The 27,616-nt window shown below is 38.1% G+C and overlaps 1 protein-coding gene across 23 annotated transcripts in view; it reads right to left on the minus strand.

Annotated features, from left to right (window-relative positions):
- Positions 1-27,616, minus strand: part of RBFOX2 (RNA binding fox-1 homolog 2) — a 291,531-nt gene that overhangs the window by 89,233 nt on the left and 174,682 nt on the right. For 4 of the 23 annotated variants that reach the window (XM_055252951.2, XM_055252949.2, XM_055252952.2 and 1 more), the window contains exon 1: positions 9,170-9,578. The exons of the other annotated variants lie outside the window; for them this stretch is intronic. In XM_055252951.2, the coding sequence (XP_055108926.1) occupies positions 9,170-9,196 (27 nt within the window). In that variant the 5' untranslated portion in view covers positions 9,197-9,578. Of the gene's footprint in view, positions 1-9,169; positions 9,579-27,616 lie in introns of those variants that run through there. 23 annotated transcript variants of the gene reach the window in all.

Consider the following 27,616-nt stretch of genomic DNA (forward strand, 5'->3'; position numbering starts at 1 on the left):
ACCTAGACTATATGGCATAGCCTATTGCTCCTAGGCTACAAACTTGTACAGCATGTGACTATACTGAATACTGTAGGCAAGCGTAACACAAACCTAAGAATTTGTGTGTCTAAATATAGAAAAGGGACAGTAAAAATACAGTATTATAATCTTATGGAATCACTATTGTGTATGCAGTCTGTCGTTGACCCAAATGTTGTTACATAGTATATAACTACATGAAAAATGTTTTAAAAAAATATGAAAATGTATATGAAAAGCAATAAGGTATAAAATACAGCATATGGAGGGAGAAAGGAAGTACAGAAGGAGAAGAATCTTCATATTTTCTGGGGCTGGGGAAATCAGAGAGCAAATCAGGGGATTCATTCTATTATAATAGGGATCCATGATGACCTGCCAGAACCACTCAAAACTGTCTCTCTGTCATGAAGCTATATGGGAAAACCTTACCTATGCTATAAAGGAAATTGCGAGGTCCTGTATCCCTCTAAGTCAGGGATCAGCAAACTATAGCTTTTGGTTCAAAGCCGGCCCTCCACCTACTTTTGTATAACCTGCAAGCTAAGCATGGCTTTACGTTTTTAAATAGTTAAAAGAGGCCGGGCACGGTGGCTCACGCCTGTATGCCAGCACTTTGGGAGGCTGATGTGGGCAGATCACAAGGTCAGGAGATCGAGACCATCCTGGCTAACATGGTGAAATCCTGTCTCTACTAAAATTACAAAAAATTAGCCAGGCATGGTGGCAGGCACCTGTACTTCGGAGGCTGAGGCAGGAGAACGGTGTGAACCCAGGAGGCGGAGCTTGCAGTGAGCCGAGATCGCACCACTGCACTCCAGCCTGGGTGACAGTGCGAGACTCTGTTTCAAAAAAAAAAAAAAATTAAAAGAATCATATTTTGTGACACATACACATTAGATGGAACTTAAATTTCAGTGTCCATAAATAGTTTTACTGGAACACAGCTACAACCAACCATTCATTTACTTATCATCTATAGCTTCTTCAATGCTTCATCAGCAAAGCCAGGTAGTTGTGACAGAAACAACATGGCTTGCAAAGCCAAAATTGTTTACTATCTGGCCCTTTACAGAAAAAGTTCGTGGATCTTTGCTCTCAGTTAAGAGTCTTTTCAAAACCCAATCTCCTTCACTTGGGTCCCAGTTTGTCTCTTCCAAACTTCTTACGAGGAATCATAATTAACATTAGGAAAAAAGAATATAGTTGTATCATTTGTGGACATAAAAGCATTCATTTATAATTTCATAAAATAATTATTGACTTCCATTACTCAGTGACAGTAACCTTTGAGGGATCAGGGCAAGACTCAGAGATTAAAAGACAGGTAGATTCCTGCCAATCAGCTGAGAGCATGCTTTACAGTGGAGAGAAAAACAATATTCTATTTATTCTTTTTAGGAGTTCAAGGTAATATCCCTTCATTTTTGAAATTATAAATTGCCAACAACACTACATGTTCAATGAGCTATACAAACTGACTAAAGCCAGTTGTATGCGATGGCTCATGCCTGTAATCCCAGCACTTTGGGAGGTCGAGGTGGGTGTATCACCTGAGGTCAGGAGTTCAAGACCAGTCTGGCCAACATGGTGAAACCCCGTCTCTACCAAAAAATACAAAAATTAGCTGGGCATGGTGACACACACCTGTAGTCCCAGCTACTTGGGAGGCTGAGGCAGGATAATCACTTGAACCCAGGAGGCGGAGGTTGCAGTGAGCCAAGATCACACCACTACATTCCAACCTGGGCAAGAGCAAGACCCTGTCTCAAAAACAACAAAAAAGAAACTGACTGAAGCCAAACATGTTATCATAAAACAAAACTTATAACAAAGATATGATACTTAATACTCATAACTGTAGAATGATGTTTAGCAAATGCTGGGAAGGAGGCAGGGGATGGAGAGAGGTTGGTTACTGGGTACAAAAACACAGTTAGAAGAAATAGGTTCTTGGCCAGGTGTGGCGGCTCACACCTGTAAACCCAGCACTCTGGGAGGCAGAGGCAGGCAAATCACTTGAGGTCAGGATTTCAAGAGCAGCCTGGCCAACGTGGTGAAACCCTGTCTCTACTAAAATTACAAAAATTAGCCACGCATGGTGGTGTGCACCTGTAGTCCTAGCTACTTGGGAGGCTGAGGCAGGAGAATCACTTGAACCCAGGAGGCCCAGATTGCAGTGAGCCGAGATCTGAGCCAAGATCGCACCACTGCACTCCAGCCTGGGCAACATAGTGAGACTCAGTCTCCAAAACAAAGAAGAAGAAGAAGAAGAAGTTCTAATATTCAACAGCACAGTGACTATAGTTAACAATAATTTATTGTGTATTTCAAAATAGCTAGAAGGGGAGATTTGAAATGTTCTCTATACAAAGAAATGATAAATATTTGAGGTCATGGGTATCCTAATTACCGATTTGATCATTACACATTGTACGCATGTATCAAAATATCATATGTACCCCATAAATATGTATAATTATGTATCAATAAAACTTAAAAAGTAAACATAATTAATATTTTTACTTAGCGATTAGACATAAATGACAAATCATTCATATAAATTAATGCAATTAGTCTAAGACAGTCAGTAAACATTCTGGAAACCATATGTTTTCATATCTATGAGGAGTAATTCACGGAAGTAGGAAAAATAAGCGAGGCAACAGAAGATTAAAGGGAACGTTCAGCAGTATCTTCAAATATTTGGTTTTTATGTAGAAGACATGAAACCACTCAATGTAACTCCAGATAAGAAAACGAGAAGGAGTGAGAAGACAATAATGAAAACAGATTTCAGCTCATAAAGAAAACTTTTCTACTTTTCACGGCCAACAATGGAACTATTTATCTTATGAGGTTCACAGAATAATGGAAGAGCATGCGAATTTGGGACTAAATAGATCTCCAGTTTGAAACCTATCTCTCTCTGTTTCCAGAGTCACCAGGTTGCCTGAACTCTAGAATCTCAAAGTCTCATGCAAAAAACAGGAAAAACCTCACCTACCTCAAAGATGATTGACAAGTGATACATAATATGAATAATTACGTTTGTAAATATGCTATGTATGTAAAATTGACTGGCACAAAGTAGGTATAAAACAACAAAAACTTATTTTAATAACGGTCATTATTAGTGGTGGTTAAGAACAGAAATGCTGGAGCCAAACTCCTTGGGTTTCCTAATTTCTACAACATGGACATTAATAGTACTGCTGAGTAAGTATATAAGGCTGCTGAGTGGAATAAATGCCCTAAAATATGTAAAGCACTTAAGACAATGCTTAATGCACGGTATGTGCTCTGCATTATTATTTAGTATTATTAGATAATATTAATATTTTTATCATAGAATAATGTATACTTTATTACATATTATAATAATGAAGTCATCTTATTCAACAACGAATTCCATTACTGCAAGTGTTTTATCAAAGTCTTAAGTCAGGGATGGAAATTTCAGAAATGAATCAGAGTCTCAACTAAATTAATTTATTCACACATTCAACAAATATTTACTGAATACCCAATACCTACAAGGGGCATTAGAGTACAGTGGTTAAGAATATCAATTTCTAAGCCAGTCTGTCTGGATATCATTCCCCACAACATCTCTTAGTAGCTGTCTGAACTTGGGCAAGTTACTTAATCATCATATGCCTAGTTTCCTCTTTTGTACAATGGAGATAACACAGAGCTGCTGAGAGGATTCAATGAGTTAATGAGGGTAAAGTGCTTAGAACGGTATCTGATATTAATGCATCATAAGCATATATAAAGATTAGCTATTATTATGACTATGTGCCAGGCACTATTCTACACACTGGGAATACAACAGACTGCTGATGAGGATCCTGATCTCAGGGAGCTTCTGTTTGAGGTCAGGGGAGGAGACAGAAAACAAACAAACATATAACAATCAATGATAAGAACTAAAATCAGTGACAAGTGAAGAAAAAGCAGAATGAGGGTAGGAGTCATGAGGGAGTGCTGGTTTAGCTAGGAAAGTTAAGGGAGAGGTCTCCCTTGAGAAGAAATATTTGAGAGTAGAACAAACCATATGGGTACCAGTGGGAAGAGCATTTTGGGCAGGGAGAAAAGCAGAAGGGTCCTGAGCAGGAGGGTCTCAGGTATGTTAAGAGAACAGCAAAGAGGCCAGTGTCATTAGAATGAAATACAGAAAGAAAAGGATGGCAGGAGATGAGACTAGAGAGACAGCCAGGTTCCTGATTATGCAGGGTCACAGGATTTTATTCAGAGACTGAAGGGGAGCAACTGTAAGGTATAAGCACAGGAATGACAAAATCAGATTTGCATTTTAAATGATTCACTCTGGCAATGACCTCTAATGAATTAGTTTCCTGAATTTAATCATTCTAATAGTAATAGAGAAACATTTAAGAGTCTGGGAAATAGACACAATACATCGTGATGGCAGAATGCAGCATTTCTCACTGCCTAGAAGAGGTTGAACACTGGAGCCCACTAAGAAAGGTGCTACAATCAAAAGAGCAAAGTATTTACTGCAGGGGAGCCTTCTATTTGTGCCTGGCAGATTTCACATACAAAATGTTGGGAGGAAATGTTCAAAAAAGATTTGACAGTGGTTTGGAAATGTTGAAAAAAAAGAGTGAGGAATTACAACTTCAGAAGGGAACATGTGGGATACCAATAATGTCAGATCCCGGAGCGGTATGGTATACCAGAAGGAGACCAGGGTGGGTAAAGGGGGCTGTATCATCTAGTATGACTGGTTCCCAGAAACTATCTGTCTATCATAAACAGATGTCCAAGAAACAACCCCTAGGTAAGGAATTACATGATGAAAAGTTCAAATTTGAGAGAGATAAAATTGTTTACATATGGCAATCTGTGTAGATCAGTTTGGAATTTCTCAGGGGAGAACAGAAAACTGGAGGAACAAAACCAGGAGTTTGAGCTTATGCCTTATCACTGAGAGGAATGAGGAATGTCGTTACTGTTCAGTATGAAGATGTCTTCTGTAGCAACACAAATTTAAGTAATAGGTTGTCAAATATTAAGCTTACCTGGACTCAATTGCAAAACTAAGGAGAAAGATAAAGGAAAAAATAGAGAAGGGGGCCAAAAAAGAAAGAGAAAAGTGTGTGTGATTAGGGGGTGACTAAGACAGAAAAAACAATTTAATGAGTCAAGATTGCTCGGATTTTATCATAGATTCATTTATGAAATTCTGGTTATCTTTTCAAGAAAGCTAAGTAATTTTTAGAAAAGCAATACTTTCCAAGAGACAATCTTGGCCTCAGCGAGGAAATGGTTATAACTGAAGATATGGAGCAATGTAGAAGAATTCAGAAAGAAACCAAATCTCTGGAAAAAGTGAGGCTTTTTTTTTTTTTTCATTGTAAAGGAACATAAATTTAGTCTCCAACCCACAATCCCCGCCTATCCTCCAACTCCCCAAATCCTGCAAAGCCCATAGAAAGTGGAAAGTGTGCCAAAACTAACAGTGTGGTTGCAGCTCCCTGGATGAAGGGTGGGATAAGGTTCCAGTGGCAAGGCAGCATGACTGGCAGGCAACCGAATGGAATCACTTTAAAGCAGTGCCACAAAATGGAGACTAAACGCTATGAGGACCTCCAGAATTCAGAGAAAATGGGATATGCTTAGCAAAATCACAGAATAGATTCTCTACTCCAACTCCTTTCAAAAACCAGACAAACAAAAACAGGAAAAGAGAAAATGAAACAAAGCAAAACATACCTGCTCTCTTATCTGTCTTTAATTAAAGCATAAAATACCCTCCCTCTTCTCTTCTCCCAACCACCCAGGAACAGAAGAGCAAACTGGCAGCAGCTCAGGTGAAAGACTTCAGCCTTCCAGCTACAAAGAGGGGAGATAGTAGACAATGGAACTGGTGATTCATTACAAAAGAATACACTCCAGAGCGGCCTGCTGCCACATGGACTCACTGCACTATTTAAAGGAACAGCAACCCCCTTTCCAACCTCCCTTATTCCTAACACCTTCCCTCCTCTTGGTCCTGATGGAAAACAGATTTTGAAGAAAATGCCAGCGAAGCACTGAGCTGTCCAAGAAAGGGAGGGCTTTGTGTTCCACAGAAACTGGCAGTCTTAGTCTTATACCATAGTAGAGTACAAAAATTTTCTTTCACATCCATACTGTAAAATCTTTTCCTCTCTGCCTAGTACACTTTCCTTTTCAACAATAGATAGTATAACTGAATTTGAGTTTGGCTAAACATTTATTTTTTGCTAATTAGTGTTGAAGTCACTTGCAATTTTGTTTTTCGAATTTTACACATAGTACAAGAATGATTTATCTTTCCTTCATATTCCATATTGCTATTTTCATAAATATGAGATGCAATAATCTGGTCTATATGCCCAAAAATAAGAGATCTCAGTGAAATACTCCTACAACATATACATGAACAGCTGATAAAATTAATGTTTTAAGTATCACATAAGTATGTCTATCTGCTATATTAGAATTTTGTGATTGAATTGCCATTTGCTTTTTGGCAGAGCACTGATTATTACTATAAATGACAGAGTAGTTTGATAATTAAAACAAAAACAGGCCCTATAAAAGTAGAGCATATGTAATAATAAAACACATACACTGTGCAAATACTGACAAGGATCTAATATGGTATGATGAAAAAGTCATTCACTGAAAGCCCTTTTCCAACAGCTGGGCAATGGAAACTGGGGACTATAGAAATGGTACCATCTGAAGATGGAAAGAACCTAGGTAGCAAAACAGTGAAAACATATCCATACATCGCTCTTACATTGTAATAAACCGTTTAACTTTGATAACCCAGCCCTAACCACCAGTAAAGACATTCTATATTGAGAAAGCTTATGTGACAGGTCATTATCAAATGTTGGGATTGGATGTCTGGCTCAAACACACACACACACACACACACACACACACACACACACACACGCACAACCACAGGACAAATGAAAGATTTGGCCCAGCTGGTTATTTCCTTTGATTTTTTTCCCCCTAGATTACTAACAACTATGTACATTACATTAACACAAAGTATATACAACAAAACAAATATGCTGGAATACTAAAAATTCACAAATTTGATATTCTATCCTTTCCAGTGGTATAATTTCAGGATGGGCAAAAACTCATAACTTTTCTTCAATATTTAGCACATCCTGATAAAACAGGTGATTTTATTATTAGAATTATTAAGCACCCCAGAATCTCTCTTTCTAGTTTCCATTTATTTCTTCTACTTCATTCCTAAACTTATGGCTTTTTAAAATACTAATTATTATGACCACAATATTAAGTGTGCATAAGCATGTGCACTCTAACTTAATGCTCACACACACTACACTTACCAGCTCCTCTAGAAACTAAGGGGAAATGTTCCAAGACGCAATAGAAAACTCATTATAAAAATTTCCATTTTAGATCATTCTTTCACTAGTTTAAAAAATAAATAATGAAAAGTCAAGTCATTGAAAAGCCTTCAGTAATTGCTAAGCAAGAAGAGAGCTGTTACCCTCTAATATTGCCAGTTAATAAAAATTGAATGAGGGCTCTAAGGTTAAGCAAGTATCATCTCCCAAGCAACAAAGAGAATCCAGAAGCAGGATTTATCTTTTACGTAAATTTTTTTAAAAAAATAAAGCAGTATTTCAAAAGAGGCAATTAGACTGATGATGAGGGGATAACACATGGAAGAGAAACATTTCAAAAGCTTCTCCGCTTTCCCAAAAGAGGAAGGAGTTTGTTGAAATTTTCTAAACTCAGATTTGGTGAAAAATTACTTTGAAAAGATATATTTGAAACTTCTTTCCTCCAGGTCCCAATGGGAAAATATCCCTACAGGTTTCCCTCCTTCCAAACAGCACTGCAGGGCATTATATAACTAAACAGGATTCCAGCTCCTAAAATGATGCCTCTATCCTGATAGCTAGCTGGCTCTCTCGCCCTCCGGTGGTGACTGGGAGAGGAAGAGAAGAGAGAATACAAAAAAACGGCAACCTCCTTAAAAGGAAAGCACTGTCCAGTGATGAAATTTCCCCACAGAGCATAGAAACCTGGAGTGAAACTGATCTTAAGTCTGAGACTAAAGGATTTGAATGTTCTACAGTGTAAATGATTTCTCACTGATAAATCAGAGCCTCATCATTTCCTCTTAACCTATACATAAAGGAAAAAGGGTAATGGAGCGTACAGAAGGATGCTAACAAGAAAAATTGCCTTGCCAGGGAGAACTGTGGAAGAGCATTCACCTTTCCATTTGTCAGGAATGACTTGCTAAAATGCAGATTAGATATTGCCTGGCATAACCAAAAAGAGGCAGGGAGAAAGAGGGGAAAAGGAGGAGGAGAGAAAGGGGGATTTGAGGGACTTGAGGGAGAGAGTGAGTGGGAGTGGGAGAGGAGAAGAGAGAGGAAAGAGAGGGGAGACAGAGGGAGGACAGATATCTTCCATTTCCTACTCTCTCTCTTTCAAATGTATTTGAACGCCTGTGTGATTGTGATTTATACATTCAGATTCGTTCTCCTGTCAAGGAGGGCTCTACCTGCCTCTGTTACACCTGAATGCTCCTACTGAAAATTTTCTTTGCCAGTAACAAAGCCATGAAAATGAAACATTCTTTCCTAACCTTCATTTTTAATAAGCAGTTCAGAGTAACAGCAAAACTACAATTCCATAGCCAATCCTGAGAAACCAAAGTGAACAAGGAATCAGATTTCCCTATAACACAAATTCTTCTGAAATTCTTACAAGGAATCCTGCTCCCCTCTTTTTGGCAGTCTACAAGAATCTCTTCCTACCTCTGCAGTCTTTCTCTCCCTCCCTCTTCTCAGAACCAAGACAAAGAGGTAGACAAATCCCCACAGGGTCTTTCCTGAGCTACAGCTGCACAGTACAGGAAACAGGAATCTGCTATGGAGTTGAGGGAGGGGGAAGAAAGGATACGGATACATAACACACATAAACGGACTCAACAGATACAGACTTTTCAGCTGATAACAATAAATCTGGGCTGTTCTAAGAAGACAATAATAATTAAAACTCTTCTTACTATACTCCACCCTCAAACCTTTATTTAGATCCCAGAGAGGAGAAAAGAAACATACCGAGGAAGCACAAATCTTACCTGAGTTACCATTTTCTTTTTCTCCATAAACCAAACGGATAGATGATAAACCTTTCAAAGCAGCCGTGCTGGGGCACACCTCCACAGCTTTCTTTTCCACCCCCCTCCCCCCCCAATCTAGCTATTTAAGGGTGGGTAATTGATCTCCCTTTACACCGTTTTCCTTCCTTTTTCTTTCTAATGTTTCTTCCTTTCTTTTCTCTTCCTCTCCGGTAGTCTCTCCCCCTCCTTCTTTCTCCAGCTCCCTCCCATATCTCAGGCAGATGGCTGAAGGAAGCCCCACCCCTGAATGCCTAAGGTAATTAATCAGAGTAGAGCCCCACCTCTTCCTCCTCCCCCCACCCCCTCCCAGCAGGCTGACATCTCCCAACTCCAGAAGCAGGCCTGCTGGAGAATGGCAGTTTGGTGTGCACTGTGCGCACGCGCGCGTGTGTGTGTGTGTGTGTGTGTGTGTGTGTGTGTGTGTGTGTAGGGGGAGGAGGGAGGGAGGGAGAAAGAGGGAGGGGCAAGCGCCATGTGCTGGCATATTTTAAGGATGCGATGATGGAATTAATTATATAGCACTGGAAGCATTCATAGCAGCTTACTATAGTTAATACAGATTTAAGAGATTCCAGCCATGAATGTCTAATAAATAAGAAATGAAACAAAATTGTTTTTAATATTAATAAAACATTTTTACTGATGTACAGTTTATAGATGCAGTGGATTTAACAAGAAAGATGTGAAGAAGTGAAAAGCTATTACATGACCACTAACTGGAAGGTTTTTCAAGGAACAGGAATATGCAAGAACTTGCTTGTCCTGGAAGACCAAACCAGCCTAGTGAGAGCAAAGAACTAAAAGAGAGGAGAGAGGTAATGAGAGGTAATTTAAATGATTTTTTCCTACTATAAAAAATACCTGGAGACTCTGAAAAAGGTGTCTACAAATATGGCTGCTTAAGAAACTTAAGGTATACACAAAGGTGCATGCAAATTTGCTTAAGGCTTCCAGCTTCAATAAAAATTTTGGTTAACTGAAAATTCACCTTTTGTTTTCTCCAGCCTTCTATGTTTCAGCCCTTATTGAAAAAGATAAATCCTTTCTTATATATACCCTAGAAATTTGTGTCATTATTGTAAATAGTAATTGTTATAGAGTGCTGTAGATATAGGTTTAGGAGAATACTGACAATAAGAGTTTCTTTAAAGTTCTCTTATTAAAATAATTAAAAAATGCATCAAAGATGTGGTTCAGTCCAGAAGTTGGTCTAATTCTGCCCTTTACTAGTGATCTTGGAAAAATCTTTAACCTCTGAATATAAACTTCATAATTTCCCTATTTTATATTATCAAACATTCAAATAAAACAATTTATAAAATGATGAGTTTATCAGTTGTCTCATAAAAGTAAGATTTTCTAATTTTTTACAGCATTCTAATAAATAGGAGCTCATTCTAAAGGATTTATGAGATATTTTAGTTATGCTATGTATTTTTAGGATATACTTTCTAAAAGACTACCCAAAGGTTAAAAAGATTAATTCCAAAATTAAGCTTCCCATTTTTAATTTTTATCTATTTTTATTTTTTACAAGCCCACGGCTAACATCACAAGCTCTCCATTTAAAAAATAAACATCTACAGAAATCTAAATTCAAAATAACAAATCACACTGAGAATACATAGTTTTTTGCCGTCTCCATAAGGATTGTTTGACAACATGCAGAACCAGGCTTTTAAAAATGTTCTGTATTGGCCAGGCACAGTGTCTCACACCTGTAATCCCAGCACTTTGGGAGGTTAAGGCTGGCGGATTTCTTGGGCCCAGAAGCTCAAGACCAGCCAAGGCAACATGGTGAAACTCTATCTCTATTGTGAATTAAATTTTTAAAATTTTAAAATTAAAAAAAATGTGTTGTATAACACCGTTGGCTGGCACACTGCCAATACAACATCATTACACCCACTCCTAAATTAATAATCATTTTAACAATTCTGAAAGGAACACAGGAAATACAGGACCATCTGTGGAACCTGGAGAAACTGATGTAACATAGTATGTCAGGCTCTATTCTGTGCATTTTACAGATATCTGTATACTTGTGGCATAATCCATAGTAATAATTTTAAAAAGAATGAGATCTTCAAATATTAGGAAAAATGCTGAGTAAAGTAATATAGATAAGTACTAGGCCTGTTCTTACTTAACACTTTTTAGAAGTGACCTGGAACACAGAATATATAGTACCCTCTAAATTTGCAACCGGAAAGCCAATCAGAAGGAGATAAAAAGCAGTCAAATTTTCCTAAAGACGAAGTGAGTAAGCAGAAAATGGGCAGGTGAGTTTCACTGGGAAGCAAGAGCAACCCAGTGTATTTTTGGAAAAAATCTTGAATCATACTAATGGGATAATTGTGTTTTCAGTTCTAATAATTGAAATAAACATCAGAATCACAGTATATCATTCTCTGAATCCTCTGGTTTATTACACTATTCTTGACAAAAAGCCTGAGGTACCAAGAAGATAGAAGCTCCCCCGCAATGTCCCCCCCCCCCATCCTTAGAAAAGCAACAGCTACCTTGACACTTAGGTGTGACTGCAGCCTCCATACATCTTGGAAAGAGACAAGGCCCCAAGGAGTTTTTTTGTTTTGTTTTATTTTGTTTTTAAAGAAAAGGGCAAATGAGGGGTCCCCACATTCAAAAAGTCCAAGACTAGGATAAAGGTTTCCTCAGGCCAGGAATTCATGCTACTTTTCTTCATTTAGAACCAATATTTTACAGTGCAAATAGGCTTAAAAATTTATTACAGGGAAGAATTGGTACAAGCTTAAAAAAAAAAGTTACAATGATTTTTATAAACTCACTGAATGACAGGCTCATAGTGACGTCTGACTGGCACAATGATATTTTGAAGTGTGTCCCTGGTATTATAGAGGACAATTTGCTCCCTGGTGTCCAAGAGAGAGAAAAGCAATTGAGCAGGCTGGGTCTGACCCAGCAAAACTGGAGTCCCCTAGTGGCTGAATGTGCCCGGTAATGTACCAAGGAGAAAATCATTTTAGGACATTTCCTGTATGTGTGTTTGGGAGGAGAGAGACAGGCAGGGGCTGGGAAGCTTTGGAACAGGGTGGGCACGATGAGATGTCAGCTAATGAAGGAGGCCCTGCCTTCTCCATGGACAAATCCCCAGCTTCCAGCACAGTGTCTGGGACGTGGTAAGTACTCAACAAATATTTATTAAATAAACAAATGAAGGAAAGAGGTACTTCTCCCTGTAGTCTCAACTCTTTGATTGTTTCCTCAGTGTTTCATCCAATCTCCACAACCCCAGCTTCCTTTCCTCCATACTACTCAATTGAAATTTACCTTACTGAAGTCACTGAAGACCTCCAAATCATGGCCAAATTCAATGGACATTTTATGTCTTCTTTGATTCGTCTGTGGTATTTGGCATTCCCTCCTTTGGGAAACTCTCACTCTTAACTTAAAATGATACCAGTCTTTCTTAACTTTCCTCTTTCCCTGTTCACCCTCTTCTCCATCGTACTCTTCTTCCTCTACCATCCTCCCAATTGTTGTTACTTGCAAGGTGTCATCCTCAGATCTCTTTTTACTGCACACCAAAGGTTCTTAACCCAAAGTGCATGGTTCCTAACATAGGCACCCCAGTGGAAATTTTTCTTGTATGCATTTCCATGCAGAGAGGATCTGTAGTATTTATCAGATTCTCAAAAGGGTCCAAACCTCAAAGAAGTTAACATTGCTGACCACACTTGCTCAAGGTGTTCCAACTCATTCTGTCACTTCAGTTACCAGGAATTTACCCTGACGGCTCCCACATTTCTATTTTTGAGCCCATACATCTCTTCTGAACACTATGTTTCTGTTCTTCTTCCCTTGAATATGGCCGACTATATGGGTTATTCATCCTTCAAGGCTTACTTCAGAAATCCCCTACTCCAGAAAGCCTTTCCTGACCCTACTTGCTCCCACATCTGGTTTCGGTACCCCTTATCTGTGAGCATACTTTACCTTAGCACCTAATCCATGGTACATAACAGTTGGAGTTACTGTTCTGCATAACTATGACTAGACTGTGAGCAGTCTGAGGGTAGAAATCATGTTTTATACTATATCCCCAGTTCTTAACCCAGTATCTGAATACACAGTAAATGAGTGTTGAAATCAAACAATAATGCCTTGATTTCTACTACTCTAGCCATTTATTTATTCACACATGGATACATCAGAATGAAGAGCACCTATGTAGTTATCAAAATATTATAAAAGCATTCTTTCTTCCAAGAGCGCACTTGGAGATATCTTCAAATTTATAAATTTACTTCACTTTTTTTTTGAGATGGAGTCTCGCTCTGTTGCCCAGGCTGGAGTGCAGTGGCATGATCTCAGCTCGCTGCAACCTCCACCTCCCCGGTTCAAGCAATTCTCCTGTCTCAGCCTCCCAAGTAGCTGGGATTATAGGCACACACCACCATGCCCAGCAGTTTTTTTTTTTTTTTTTTTTTTTTTTTGCATTTTTAGTAGAGATATGTTTCACCATGTTGGCCAGGCTGGTCTTGAACTCCTGACCTCAGGTGATCCACCCGTCTTGGCCTCCCAAAGTGCTGGGATTACAGGTGTGAGCCACCGCGCCTGGCCTTACTTCAGTTTTATTTTCAGTATCTTTCAGAAATCTGAAGCTGAAAGGAAGATGTACAAAAAGAGTGGGAGAAAGGCTTTATTTTCAATTTTATTAGAATAGTTCAGATTCTAGACAAAATAATACCCACTCATTTAAAAAGAATTTTTTTAGGTGTTCTTGTCATACAGAAGTGACTCAACTTCCCTACCTTCCACCCACATACCAGCACTGCTATAAAAGCAGATCTAAGAGTCCCTGTCTACAAGGCAGGGCTTGCTCCAACTTTCCCAGGCTGCCTCTGACACCCAAGTGAAAGGCAACATTAAAGGGACAGCATTTCCTGCAATAATAAAAACTTGTTGGTATAAAAGCTCTTCACAGCACGCCCCCACAAAATAACCCTAAGTGTAAATAACAATTTACACCTAACAGATATTAAATACCTTTCCAGAAGCACCTCTAATACAATACCACTTTAATATCCTTTGCCCCAACATTCCCCTTAACATAAATGAAGTCAAATCACAGCTAACTCTATTATTTCCCTAACTTTATTTCTCTAGTTTAGGCAGAGTTCAGTTATATAGAACCCATTCACCATGCAAAAAAAAAAAAAAAAAAAAAAAAAAAAAAAAAAAAAAAAAAAAGTGAGCGTGAAATTTGAAATCAAATGCTTTAGATCTTATAGGCTTATAAAAAACAATCCTCATTTATTTCCTGTCCCCCAAAGTCAAACCTTTAGCACAAAACCACAAATAACATAAACTAAGACATCAGTGAGGCCAGGCAAATCAAAACATTTAATTCACAAATTACTATATGTCTTTGGGTAACTTAATTCATATCTTTAAGAAATCCCAAACCCCAGATAACCAGAGTCATACATACAACTGAAATTATGTGTACATTGTACACATCCCTGTGAGGGATTAAGGAAAAGGTTCTCAGACAAATATGAAAATGGATGGGACGTAAACAAATTTATCAATAACTGGGTTGTCAAGAAGATAATACATGATTAATCTGTGAAAACTGAAGAGTGCTGTTTATCCAACGGCATGCTACAAATATGCCATGCCTCTATTATTAAGTTACAGGAAACTTTGTTGTCTTGTTCACCACTAATATCCCTGTGTCTGGCATAGTATCTGGCACACAGTAGGTACTTAAAAAACAGTTGGTACACAATAAACTAATTCAGAATAAGAAAATAAATTCAATTTATATAAATTATATAAACTTGCATATGTTAATTACATAAACTGTAAGTATAAACTATACTTGCATGTTAATATAATTATATAAACTATATAAGTATAAACTTGCATATGTTAATATAATTACATAAACTATATAAGTATAAACTATACTTGCATATGTTAATATAATTACATAAACTATATAAGTACAAACTTGCATGTTAATATAATTACATAAACTATAAAGTATAAACTATATAAGTTAATATAATTATATAACTATGTAAGTATAAACTATGTAAGTTAATATAATTACATAAACTATATAAGTATAAACTATATAAGTAAATAAACTTATATAATGTGTGTGTGTGTGTGTGTGTGCGTGCGTGTGTGTACTGCTTAACACCAAGGCCAACTTCCCATGAAAAAACAGAGAGCCTAATACACTCTACAGCATTTTGCAGACCTGAGCATACCTCAATATCAAAAGTGTCCTTTAGGCTGGGCATAGTGGCTCACGCCTGTAATCCCAACACTTTGGGAGGCCAAGGAGGTGGATTACCTGAGGGTGGCAGTTCAAGACCAGCCTGATCAACATGGTGAAACCCTGTCTCTATTAAAAATACAAAAAAAAAAAAAAAAATTAGCTGGGTGTGGTGATGCCCACCTGTAATCCCAGCTACTTGGGAAGCTGAGGCAGGAGAATTGCTTAAACCTGGGAGGCAGAGGTTGCAGTGAGCCGAGATAACACCACTGCACTCCAGCCTGGGTGACAAGAAAGAAACTTCGTTTCAAAAGAAAAAGTGTCCTTTAGACAGGTAAATTTCTGTCTCTCAATCTTCTAGATGCCTAATATCCTTAAGCTGTCCTTGGCTACCCTAAATCCTCAAATCAGGAAATTTAGCTATACCTCCAATCATTTAAGACCCTGTTTCCTCTTCCTCCAACTGCCCCATTCACCACTTGGATGACAGGTTAAGTAAAAGTGCCTAAGGAAAACCTGTGATAAAAGACAATACCCTTAACTTGCAACAAGTTACATTTTAACCATCTGATCAGAGGCAGTAAATGTTTAATCCGAAAGAGTGTCTATAAGAATAACTTCTGGAACAGTTTCTTAAATAGATTTGTCTGGGCAGGGAGACTACATTCATCGTCCCTTAAATCACAAGCAAGCCTGTATCTCCTTACTCTGCCTGATTTTAAACTAATTTGGCCAGACTAGGTTCTACAAAAACTATAACTAATAAAATAGTCATTTTAAATGGCACACTCTTAAAATAGGCATGATTTTAACAATAAGAGCAATGAAAGGTCAAGTGCCTAAAATATTTTTGAACTTGCTGTTGAAGAGAACTCACTTTGTTTCATTAACTCAAAACTAGCAATTCTAGAAATAACTTAATTAAAAATAGATGTAAAACCTTTCATTAAAAGAAATACTGTTCAATCATGTCCTCCATAATGTCCAACTGCATAATGCATTAGTACGAAACTGCAAGCATTATGCAATGAAAAGCTTGGATTTAACTAAGCTTAAGAATATATAAAAGAAGCTAAAAACATTTTATAACTGTAGTTAAGAGTCTGGGTAGTAACCAACCATCTACTACTCATTTATAAATGCACTGAAAAAAACTGTTACTTTAAAAAAGTAATAAATAAGACTGTAAAATAGCTTAGGATCCTTCAATTTAAAATTGATTTTTTTTTTTTAAATCCCATTAGCTTTCCTATGTGGCAGAATGGAGAGTAAACCCTTAAATTTTAACATCCCATTACCTCCATTTCTAAACGACCTTAATTTCAGATAGAATAAACCTACAAATGAGGCCGGGCGCGGTGGCTCACGCTTGTAATCTCAGCACTTTGGGAGGCTGAGGCGGGCGGATCACGAGGTCAGGAAATCGAGACCACGGTGAAACCCCGTCTCTACTAAAAATACAAAAAATTAGCCGGGCATGGTGGCGGGCGCCTGTAGTCCCAGCTACTTGGAGAGGCTGAGGCAGGAGCATGGCGTGAACCCGGGAGGCGGAGCTTGCAGTGAGCCGAGATCGCGCCACTGCACTCCAGCCTGGGTGACAGAGCGAGACTCCGTCTCAAAAAAAAAAAAAAAAAAAAAAAGAATAAACCTACAAATGGAGTAAAGCCAGGAAAGTGTTGTTTCAAATACTTTGCACTACATTTATCAGTACTAAATACTAATAACCAAAAAAATTGGGGGTGGAAAATTCATTTTATTATGAATATTGATTAGAAATTTGCTGCAAAAGACTTTCATCAAACCATGTCATAATTTCTGAACAGGAACTCTTTAATCCACCCCAAAATTGGGAGGGGGAGATGGTCAATTTCCTTCCTCAAAAAATTCAATTACATACTGTAATTATTTTTTCATATATCTCCAATACTTCAATTCATTTGGGAAACATTTTTACTTTTTCAACTTTTTCCTCAAAGAATTTTACTTATGTTATAGTTACTATAATTCTCATACTTTGCTAGTTGTGGGTCAGAAATTTACTGTTCACAGATGTTTCTCATTGAAAGCACATTAATATTTACTTGTAAAAAGATCTGGTTCTAATCTAGTCTCGTAACACTTCACCCTTAAGCTGTTACAAAGACCAAGCTATTGTTTCATGTCAGTAGAGATATAGTTCATAGATAAGTGAAATCCACAAATACATCAAAACCTCATTATGGTAAATATAAAATACTCTTAATTTGAATAATCCAAAATAATAGAAACAGTTATATCATTAATATAAAACATATAATATAGACCCCTATTAGAATATAGTTAAAGAGAAACATAATCACAGCCACTGCCATATGATTGCAATATTGATACCTTTAGACTTGAATGAAAGCTGTAAGTTTACTCCAGAGAGCTTACCCAACAGGCCCAATCCAAAATAGCTTGGGCCTTTAGGCCCAAAATACCTAATAAGATGTACTAGTTAGTCCATTATTTCTTTTAACTCTATGCATTCCTGTCCAACCTGCAACATAGGTGCTAATTATTAGAGAAATGGCTATTTGAAAGAAAAAAATAAAGGAACATGAAAACAAACTAAAACAAACTGACAGAGGAAGTAGTATCTTTAATTCAGAATTAATTGTATTAACTGTATTTATTTTCTTATTCTAGGTTTCCATCACAATATTTCAAAAAATCATGATAGCTGAGAGGTCATCTGGCCCAACTCCTTCATTTTATATATAACAAAACTAAAGTCAAGAAAAATTGAAGTTATTTGAGCATGAACATGGTGGTGGCTAACTCTATTGCTGGAATCAGAATCCAGGACTCCTAACTTCAATTTTTCTTATTATAAGATATTCAGAAATATGCTTGGTAATGACCTAACATTTTCTGATTCTAGATTTCAACAAGTTAACAAATAAGATGTTACTAATCCCATTACAAAATCGTCTAAAACGTTAGACTAAAAATAGTCTTAGTGGGGAAAGATGCCCTCTACTTTATATATTACCTTACTGGAAAATACAACAACATTTGGAAACTGCCATCGGTGCCTCTCGTTTGCTCAAAACAAAGCCTAAAGTTTATTATAATATGATGGTTTTTTAATGTTATATTTATATTGTCCAGCCCACCCAGTTCAAAACACACACACACACACATACACACACACACACACACACACACACACACACACACACACACACAGAGAATCTCTCCAAAGTTTCAGAACTTCTAGGGGTGAATGCCAACCACCTTTGTCTGGCCACCAATACTATAAATTCAATCCTCTTATTACAGTAAATTAGCAAAAAGCACTGGGAAAGCTAGGCTCTGAATGGTATCCCGTCAAAAGACAGAAAGCCTGTAGGCATTTCATTCCACCATAAAGCTTCACATCAATCAAACAGTATCTAGAAATTATAACCCTTAGCTTACCTGGACAACAGGATATTGATAATCCATACAATATACACCATACATAGCAAAAGGGAAAAAATCGTCAGATAAGGACAGTACAAAAAGTGTCTAAGTTTTTGCCTTGTTTGAGCTGGTTGTCTTGTCCAAAGGAACTAGGTAGCACCAAAAAAATCCTTCGCTGACCTCCAGTCTACGCAGATAGGTATGCTGGCTCAGCTGATGAAGTCGGAGCTTGGTTGAGACCAGGCCTCCACCCCAACAGGATTTGACAATACACAGAAGAGATGTTCAGAAAAAAGCAAAGAGCTTTGAGTTACTAGTTACAGACTGTACAGACTGAAAACTACACTGGAGATTTGCTATTACTGTTGGTTTTTAAATTGACAACTCAACCAGAAACTCAAGAGGCAGAGAATGACAGCCAGGGAAGGGAACACAGGCTCCTCACACTGGCACACAAACACGGCAGGAAGTCTAAGGTATCCAGGAGCCAAAATAATATATATGTTCCAGGCTTTAAGTGCGTCAGAGAATACTCCCAATCCAGGACACGGAAAGGCAGATGGGACTGGTATTACTACTCTATTCTTTCTTGGGCGGGGAGCATGTACCCATGTGCACGCATGCGCATTCTGTTTCTCTCACTCATACACACACACACACACACACACACACACACACACACACACACACACACACACCCTTCTCACTGTCTCCGGCAGAGACAGGTGTTAGGATTAACAGTATAAAACCTTTCTGCCACGGAAAGGAATGGGAGAAAAAAGTCACACTGATACATGCAGTAAAGGGATCCCTTTCACGACACTGTATGTTTTTGTATCATTTAACACCTCCCTCGCTGTGCTTTAACAGAGGCTAGGACAGCTGGCAGGATCAGCACTAGAAAAGAAGAAAGTGGCCCCAGCTCTGAGGCAACATGAGTCCACTGGAGGCCTCCAGATATGCAGGGCACACTTGCTCAGCTGTTCCAGTCAAACTTGGAAGGATTAACTCCGGCTGTCTGCAAAAAGGTGGGGGTGGAAAGGTCTTTTCAGAAAAGCCAGTTGCTTTTCTCCTTTTAGGGAGCTGCTATACCCACACTACCATTATATACAAATACACATGTGCACACGTATTTCTATAACAGATATTAAAAGCAGTAACAAACATGGACAGGTGTTAGTTTGTCTGACAAAGCACAATAGGTTCAAGAGTTGGATTTCAGAGCCTAAATGGCCCATTTAAAATCAGAAAACTGGTAAGTAATCCTTAGAAAAAGGACATAGAGTGAGCAGAAAGTGAAAATAAATGTTTATTAAAAGACAAACCAGTTGTAACTATTGATCCTACGAAATCTTCTATTTGGAACAAGCATTCAAAAGTTTAAAATGGTAAATTATTCTAAATAAGTTTCAGGGGCTATGACGTCCCTAATCTTGGAGAGCCAGTAATATTGTAACATGCTTTTGGATGATTAAACTATGAGGATTAAATGCAACTGTGAGGCATCTGTGAGAATTTAAGAATTACCATCCCTCCACGCCCCGCCCCCATCAGTGTAATTCTCCTTTTATGGTCACTGTAATTTATTTTAGGATTGTTCAGAAGCAACAGACTTTTAAGAGTCAAAATGGCTATAGCACATTTTGATGGTATTCTTGGTTAAACATTTACCTGAACTCAGTTCTAACAGATTAGGAGGACCACTGTACTCGATTATCTTCAATTTGCTGGTACTGATTCTATGTGCATTACACATGAAGAACAAGAATAAATCTATTCAGTATAATTAATAAAACATTTATTGAACATCTATTGCATACAAAATATTGTACTAAGCCCTGGAGAAATGAACACAGTTCTGTTGTCAATGAATTTACAGTTTATGGGAGAAATAGATAAGGACACAGGCAGAGCCAAAAAGCAAAACAATGCTACAGCACAAAACTAAATATTGTAAGCAACTTCTCATACATGGAAAAACATTTTTTTAAAAATTACTCTTGGCCGGGCGGGGTGGCTCACACCTGTAATCCCAACACTTTGGGAGGCTGAGGCAGGGGGATCACTTGAGGTCAGGAGTTCGAGACCAGCCTGGCTAACATGGCAAAACCCTGTCTCTATTAAAAATACAAAAATTAGCTGGGCGTGGTGGCATGCACCCTGTAATCCCAGCTACTCGGGAGGCTGAGGCAGGAGAATTGCTTGAACCCAGGAGGCAAAGGCTCACCACCGCAGCCGAGATCACGCCACTGCACTCCAGCCTGGGCAACAGAGCAAGACTCCATCTCAAAAAAAAAAAAAGTTGCTCTTAATAAACAGTTTTATAGTCTCTCTCACCATTAGAACTATAAAACCCTACTTTGTCAATTCTTAATAGAGATTATCAAAGCCTCATAACATTTCAGATGTGCTTTGCCACACCTTAAGGGATTGTAATATACAGTCAGCCCTCCTCATCCTTGTGTTACACATTTGTGAATTCAACCAACTGCAAACAAAATATTTGTGAAAAGCAATTAAAAAAACCCAATACTCTACAATAACAAAAATATAATACAAATTTTCAAGATAATAGTTATAATAATTATTTACATAGCATTTACATTGTTTTGGAAATTATAATTTAGAGATAATTTAAAGTCTACAAGAGGATGAACATAGGTTATATGCAAATACTACACCATTTTATAAGAAACTTGAGCATCTGCAAATTTTGGTATCTGCAGGGGCGTGAGAGGGTGTATCCTGGAACCAATCTCCCACAGATATGAGAGGACTATATATTCTAACAGTCTCCTGTATAGGTATTACAATGGTAATTAAGAAATAACAAAAGACTGGGTGCAGCGGCATGTGCCTGTAGTCCCAGCTACTAGGGAGGATCACTTGGGCCAGGAGTTCAAGTCTAGCCTGGGCAACATAGTGACACTTTTCTTTTAAAAAAAAAAAAAAAAAAAAAGAATGTTTCTGCAATAAAATCTTATGCTAAATTTCCTCTTCAAATCAAATAATTATTAATCCTTCTTCCTCCCTGTATGTACACTTCTGTCATTTCATATATAGCAGTACAGCAGGATGGGCCACATATACACTTATAAGCTAGTATCTTAAATCACTATTAAATCTCCTAAGATTCTTCTTGATATGAAGACTGGAAAATGATGATATGTCTTATATATCATAAAAGACCATAATAATGAACTATGGCTGACTAACTTAAACTTCAAGAGTTAACCCAGTTCAATATTTGGTGACTTAATTATAGATGAAATTCCGAGATGCTGTTGTATTTAAGATGAAAGACTGTAATTCAAATCCTAAAACAACTGACATAATTTAAGCATGAAAGTGATCCCCAAATGTTATTGAAGGCCTAGTCAATTTCCAGAGAGAGATTTAAATTCTTCTAGACTATACATGCAAGGTGAAAAGATACGACTGATGCATTATTAAATGAAAAAAATTGCCAGGCACAGTGGCTCATGCCTGTAATCCCAGCACTTTGGAAGGCCAAGGCAAGCGGATCACCTAAGGTCAGGAGTTTGAGACCAGCCTGGCCAACATGGCGAAACTCCATCTCTACTAAAAATACAAAAATTAGCCAGGCGTGGTGATGGGCGCCTGTAATCCCAGCTACTCAGGAGGCTCAGGTGGCAGAATCACCTAAACCTGGGAGGCTGAGGTTGCGGTGAGCTGAAATCGTACCACTGCACTCCAGCCTGGGCAATAAAGTGAGCCTCTGTCTAAAAAAAAAAAAAAAGAAAGAAAGAAAAATATAAAAATATTATGTTGTTTAATAATGTGTTATAGTTCTATATTTGTAAATGAAATTATATAAGGGTATGCATGCATGTATGTATCTATGTGTACATCAATCAATAAATTATGTATGTAATTAGACTTTGAAAAGCTGTGCTCCAAATAAAATGAAAAAATTTAAGTGTGTAATTAGTTAAGCTTTTATTAAGTCACATATAAGTTAGACATGTATGTATATGTATACACATATATGTAGTATATTGGTTGACATACACACCAAAATATGCCATATGTATATACATTATATATACACACACCATTATATGCTATACATATACATATATATACACACACGTGTGTGTGTGTGTGTGTGTGTGTGTGTGTGTGTGTAGCCATTAAGACAAAACTAGTACCTCCAGGGGGTGGAATAGGGAGGAGGCTGGTTTTCACTTACTAATTTAGAGATAAATTTCCAATCGTTCATACACATTTAAATTAGCATTAACTGCTCCTATAATTTGTTAAAAGTTTAAAGGAACCAAAACAGATTTTACTTTCAATACAAGTACTTTAAAGATTATTAATATTCTCTTGGTCTCTAATTCATATGACTAGGCCAGACACGGTGGCTCACGCCTGTAATCTTAGCACTTTGGGAGGCCAAGGCAGGTGGATCACCTGAGGTCAGGAGTTTGAGACCAGCCTGACTAACGTGGTGAAACCCCTTCTCTGTTAAAAATACAAAAAATTAGCCAGGCATGGTAGTGCATGACTGTAATCCCAGCTACCTGAGAGGCTGAGGCTGGAGAACTGCTCGAATCTGGGAGGCGGAGGTTGCAGTGAGCCGAGACTGCGCCACTGCACTCCAGCCTGGGCAACGAAAGCACAACTCTGTCTCATATAATAATAATAATAATAATAATAATAATAATAATAATAATAATACGACCACATTTGCTTTACCTAACATAATGTGATAACTATAAACTCTCATTTAAGACTAGAGGATATAGGCTGGAAGCAGTGGCTCATGCCTATAATCCCAGCACTCTGGGAAGCTGAGTCAGGAGGATTGCTTAAGGCCTGGAGTTTGAGACCAGCCTGGTCAGCACAGGAAGACCCTGTCTATACCCAAAAAAAAGAAAAAAATTAGCTGGGTATGGTGGCACACAGCACGTGCCTATACTCCCACTTACTTGGGAGGCTGAGGTGGGAGAATCACATAAACCTAGGAGGTTGAGGTTACAGTGAGTTATGATCATGCCACTGTACTCTAGCCTGGGCGACACAGCAAGACCCTGTCTCTTGAAAAAAAAAAAAAAAGACTAGAGGATATAGACAATAAAGAATCTTAATCTTTAGATATATGATTAAGATATCTCACCTAGGTTCTGCCAAAACCATGCCCAGGTATAGCTTAAATAATCAGCTTTTCAGAAAAATGTCAAAATAATGTAGTATTTGAATTATAACTCTTATACTTTATCTTGCCTTTTATCTATTTCTTTCTGTAAAATTTTTTTAATTGTTATAATTTGAAGACTAATAACTTAGTCAAACCAAAATTTGAAATAATACTGATGGGAAAAAAAGGAGAATCTTTTACCTATAAGACAAAGCACACTACAAAAAATCAAATTATAAACTTGAAAGGTTTCTCTCTCTTTTCTTGATATGGTCTTTCTTCAGAATAATGTAGCCTCAGTTGTTAACAGAAAGAAATTCCATGCATGGATCAACAGCTCAACACCATTCTTTCAGTATTTTTCCCATTTATCAAAATGACTTTAAAAATAGAAACAAAAAATGAAAATATTTTCAACTCAGAAATTACTCCTAAGTGAGTCCCCTCATCAGAACAGACTGGGTATTTCCTTAAAATTTTAAATAATATATTTACTCAAAAATTCTAGAAATAAAATAAAAAGACAGATTTTCCACAATAAACTCAAGAGTTATTGGCTGATGATGCCAATCTATTCCACTTTCAAGTTTACACTCTACAATGTTATGGATGCTTTTATAGTATTAAAGTTCATGTGTCCTGATCAATAAGAAACATGAATTCAGAAAATAGTCCTTCATGTATATTTCCATATATCTCTTTAGCAGAGACATACAATACCAATTCACTTTTTTTTTTTTTTGAGATGGGGTCTCACTCTGTCACCCAGGTTGGAGTGCTATGGCACAATCTCAGCTCACTGCAACCTCTGCCTTCTAGGTTCAAGGATCCTCCCACTTCAACCTCCCAAGTAGCTGGAACTACAGGCGCATGTCACGGCACCTGGCTAATTTTTTCAACTTTTTTGTAGACATGGAGCTTTGCCATGTTGCCCAGGCTGGTCTTCAACTCCTGAGTTCAGGCGATCCACCTGCCTCAGCCTCCCAAAGTGCTGGGATTATGGGTGTGAGCCACCATGCCCAGCCCCAACTCATTTTTCAACATAAGTTTTAACACTTGGGTCAGGCACAGTGGGTCACGCCTGTAATCTCAGCCCACTGGGAGGCTCAGGCAGGCGGACTGCCTGAGTCAAAGAGTTCAAGACCAGCCTGGGCAACATGGCAAAGCTCCATCTCTACCCAGGCCTGGTGGCATACGCCTGTAGTTCCAGGTACTCGGGAGGCTGAGGTGGGAAGATTGTTTAAGCCTAGGAGGTGGAGGTTGCAGTGAGCTGAGACTGTGCCACTGAACTCCAGCCTAGGCGACAGAGTGAGACTCTGTCTCAGAAAAAAAGAAAAAAAAAAAAAGTTTCAACACTTAGCACACTTAGAATGTCTGTTGAACAGAAATTTAATGATATCAGGGAGAAATAGACCTGGACTTAGAAACAGACCTAGTTATTCAAAATCTAGACCTAGAAATAGACCTCGTATTTAAGAGTGAGATATTTAGAAATTATCATGAGATTTGTAAAGTTAAAGTTTTGCTAAGGATAAGGTAGATCAGCCTTATGCCAGAGGACATGGTTGGTGATGCTGTAGTGTTATCTGTAAACCGACATACAATCCTTGGGATCTCAAGACTTACCAAGCACTGGTTAAGTACAGTCAATCAAATTAACCAGAAAATACTTAAGATTCTTGTCCTCCTCTCCTATTCTCTCATTCCTGTTTTCTTCTCTCTTTTTCTTTCCCTTCTGCCTATGCCACAATCCTGCCAAATGTTTAAGGATATTAGCTATGCCTCAGGGTAGAATGCTTTAGCAAAGATTGCCGAGATTTCTGCCTGAGGTATAAATTTGGTTTTAGTCACAGTATTCTTAGAAGGTTTCAAAGATTCTATATTACCCTGTGCACCAGGGTAAGACAGAACTTCAAAAAGAGATAGGTCAGTTCTGGAGGCCAGGAGGGGAAAAAAAAAAAAAGAGCAAAAGAGCTAGGACTTGAGCTGGAAGGATAAGGATGGGACAGGGGTTGGAGAAGGAAGATATATATGCAGGCAAAATATGTCATTAGAAATATACAAGACTGGGCCGGGCGCGGTGGCTCACACCTGTAATCCTAGCACTTTAGGAGGCCGAGGCGGGTGGATTGCCTGAGCTCAGGAGTTCGAGACCAGCCTGGGCAACACGGTGAAACCCCGTCTCTACTAAAATACAAAAAATTAGCCGGGCGTGGCCACGTGCGCCAGTAATCCCAGCTACTAAGGAGGTTGAGGCAGGAGAATTGCTTGAACCCGGGAGGCAGAGGTTGCAGTGAGCCGAGATTGTGCCACTGCACTCCAGCATGGGTGACAGAGAGAGACTCTGTCTCTAAAAGGAAAAAAAGAGAAAGAAATATGCAAGACTGACTGACTAAGGGATCGTGTGACCAGTTTACTTGACTATGGGTGGGTGGTGGCAAATGGCAAGGAAAGTAGGTAGGTTCACTATGGAGGGACTAGGACATCCTGCTATGTATTTCAGATCTGATCTTTAAAGATTGCTCAAGAGGAAAAGAGTGCTACATAAATAACGTTTTGTGAAAATGGCTCTGGTGGCTGCAGGTAAGAACGAAAAAGGGAACAACCTAAAGGTGGGGAAACCAATTAGCAGCTACCATTACAACAGGTTACAGATGACTAATGCAAAAAATACATATTAGCAGTAGGAATAAAGAAGGTATAGATATATAAGAGATGACGAAGACAACATCCACAGTAATTGAAGACTGTCCACATGTAGGGTATAAGAGAAAGGTTCTAATTCTAGCTAACTAGTCAAATAAGAACAACACTGCTAATACAGACAAATCTGAAGCATAAACTGGTTTGAAGTAATGGTAGAGAAGGTATAACAGGTACTCGGGGTTGAAGGTACAGCTAGAGGAGAGGTCAGGGTTAGACACGAAGATCAAAGAGAAAAGGAGAAATAACCATGGCCATAATGGGGTTGAGATTCCTCTCCCACACTGATGTAGTCCACAACATTTATTAAACATCAACCATGTACTCCAAAAAAAGAAGAGACAAAAGAAAAATGGGAGGTGGAGGGGAGACACAGACAGACAGAAGGCAAAGGCTGAAAATAGAACCTTGAGGAATACTTGCTTCAAGAAGGCAGAAATAGAAACAGAGGATAAAAAGATTAAGCATAATCATGTACTATTCACAAAAGCCAGGAATACAGAGGACATCTGTTTCTTTTCTTCGATCTCACATCCTTTATACTAGGGAAGGTGTTTCATAAATTGATACCAGAGGTGAATATATAACAATGCCAACTAGAAATCTAGAAAGGTTAAAGAAAATGAGAATTTAGAAATAAATGACTGAATTTAGCAAACAAGAGTTAAAGAGTTTTCAGAGCACTGTTTTAGTAATATGAGTAAAAAGAATGGTAGCAAACCTGATAAACTCATGGTCAGAATGAAAAATAGACATAATGCCTGCATATAAATTTTAGCAAACTTTCTATTGGGATACTTGATTTCCAAGTGGCAATAAAGTACAAAACCAATTA

The sequence above is a fragment of the Symphalangus syndactylus genome, chromosome 18, assembly GCF_028878055.3.
Source record: "Symphalangus syndactylus isolate Jambi chromosome 18, NHGRI_mSymSyn1-v2.1_pri, whole genome shotgun sequence".
Classification (NCBI taxonomy): domain Eukaryota; kingdom Metazoa; phylum Chordata; class Mammalia; order Primates; family Hylobatidae; genus Symphalangus; species Symphalangus syndactylus.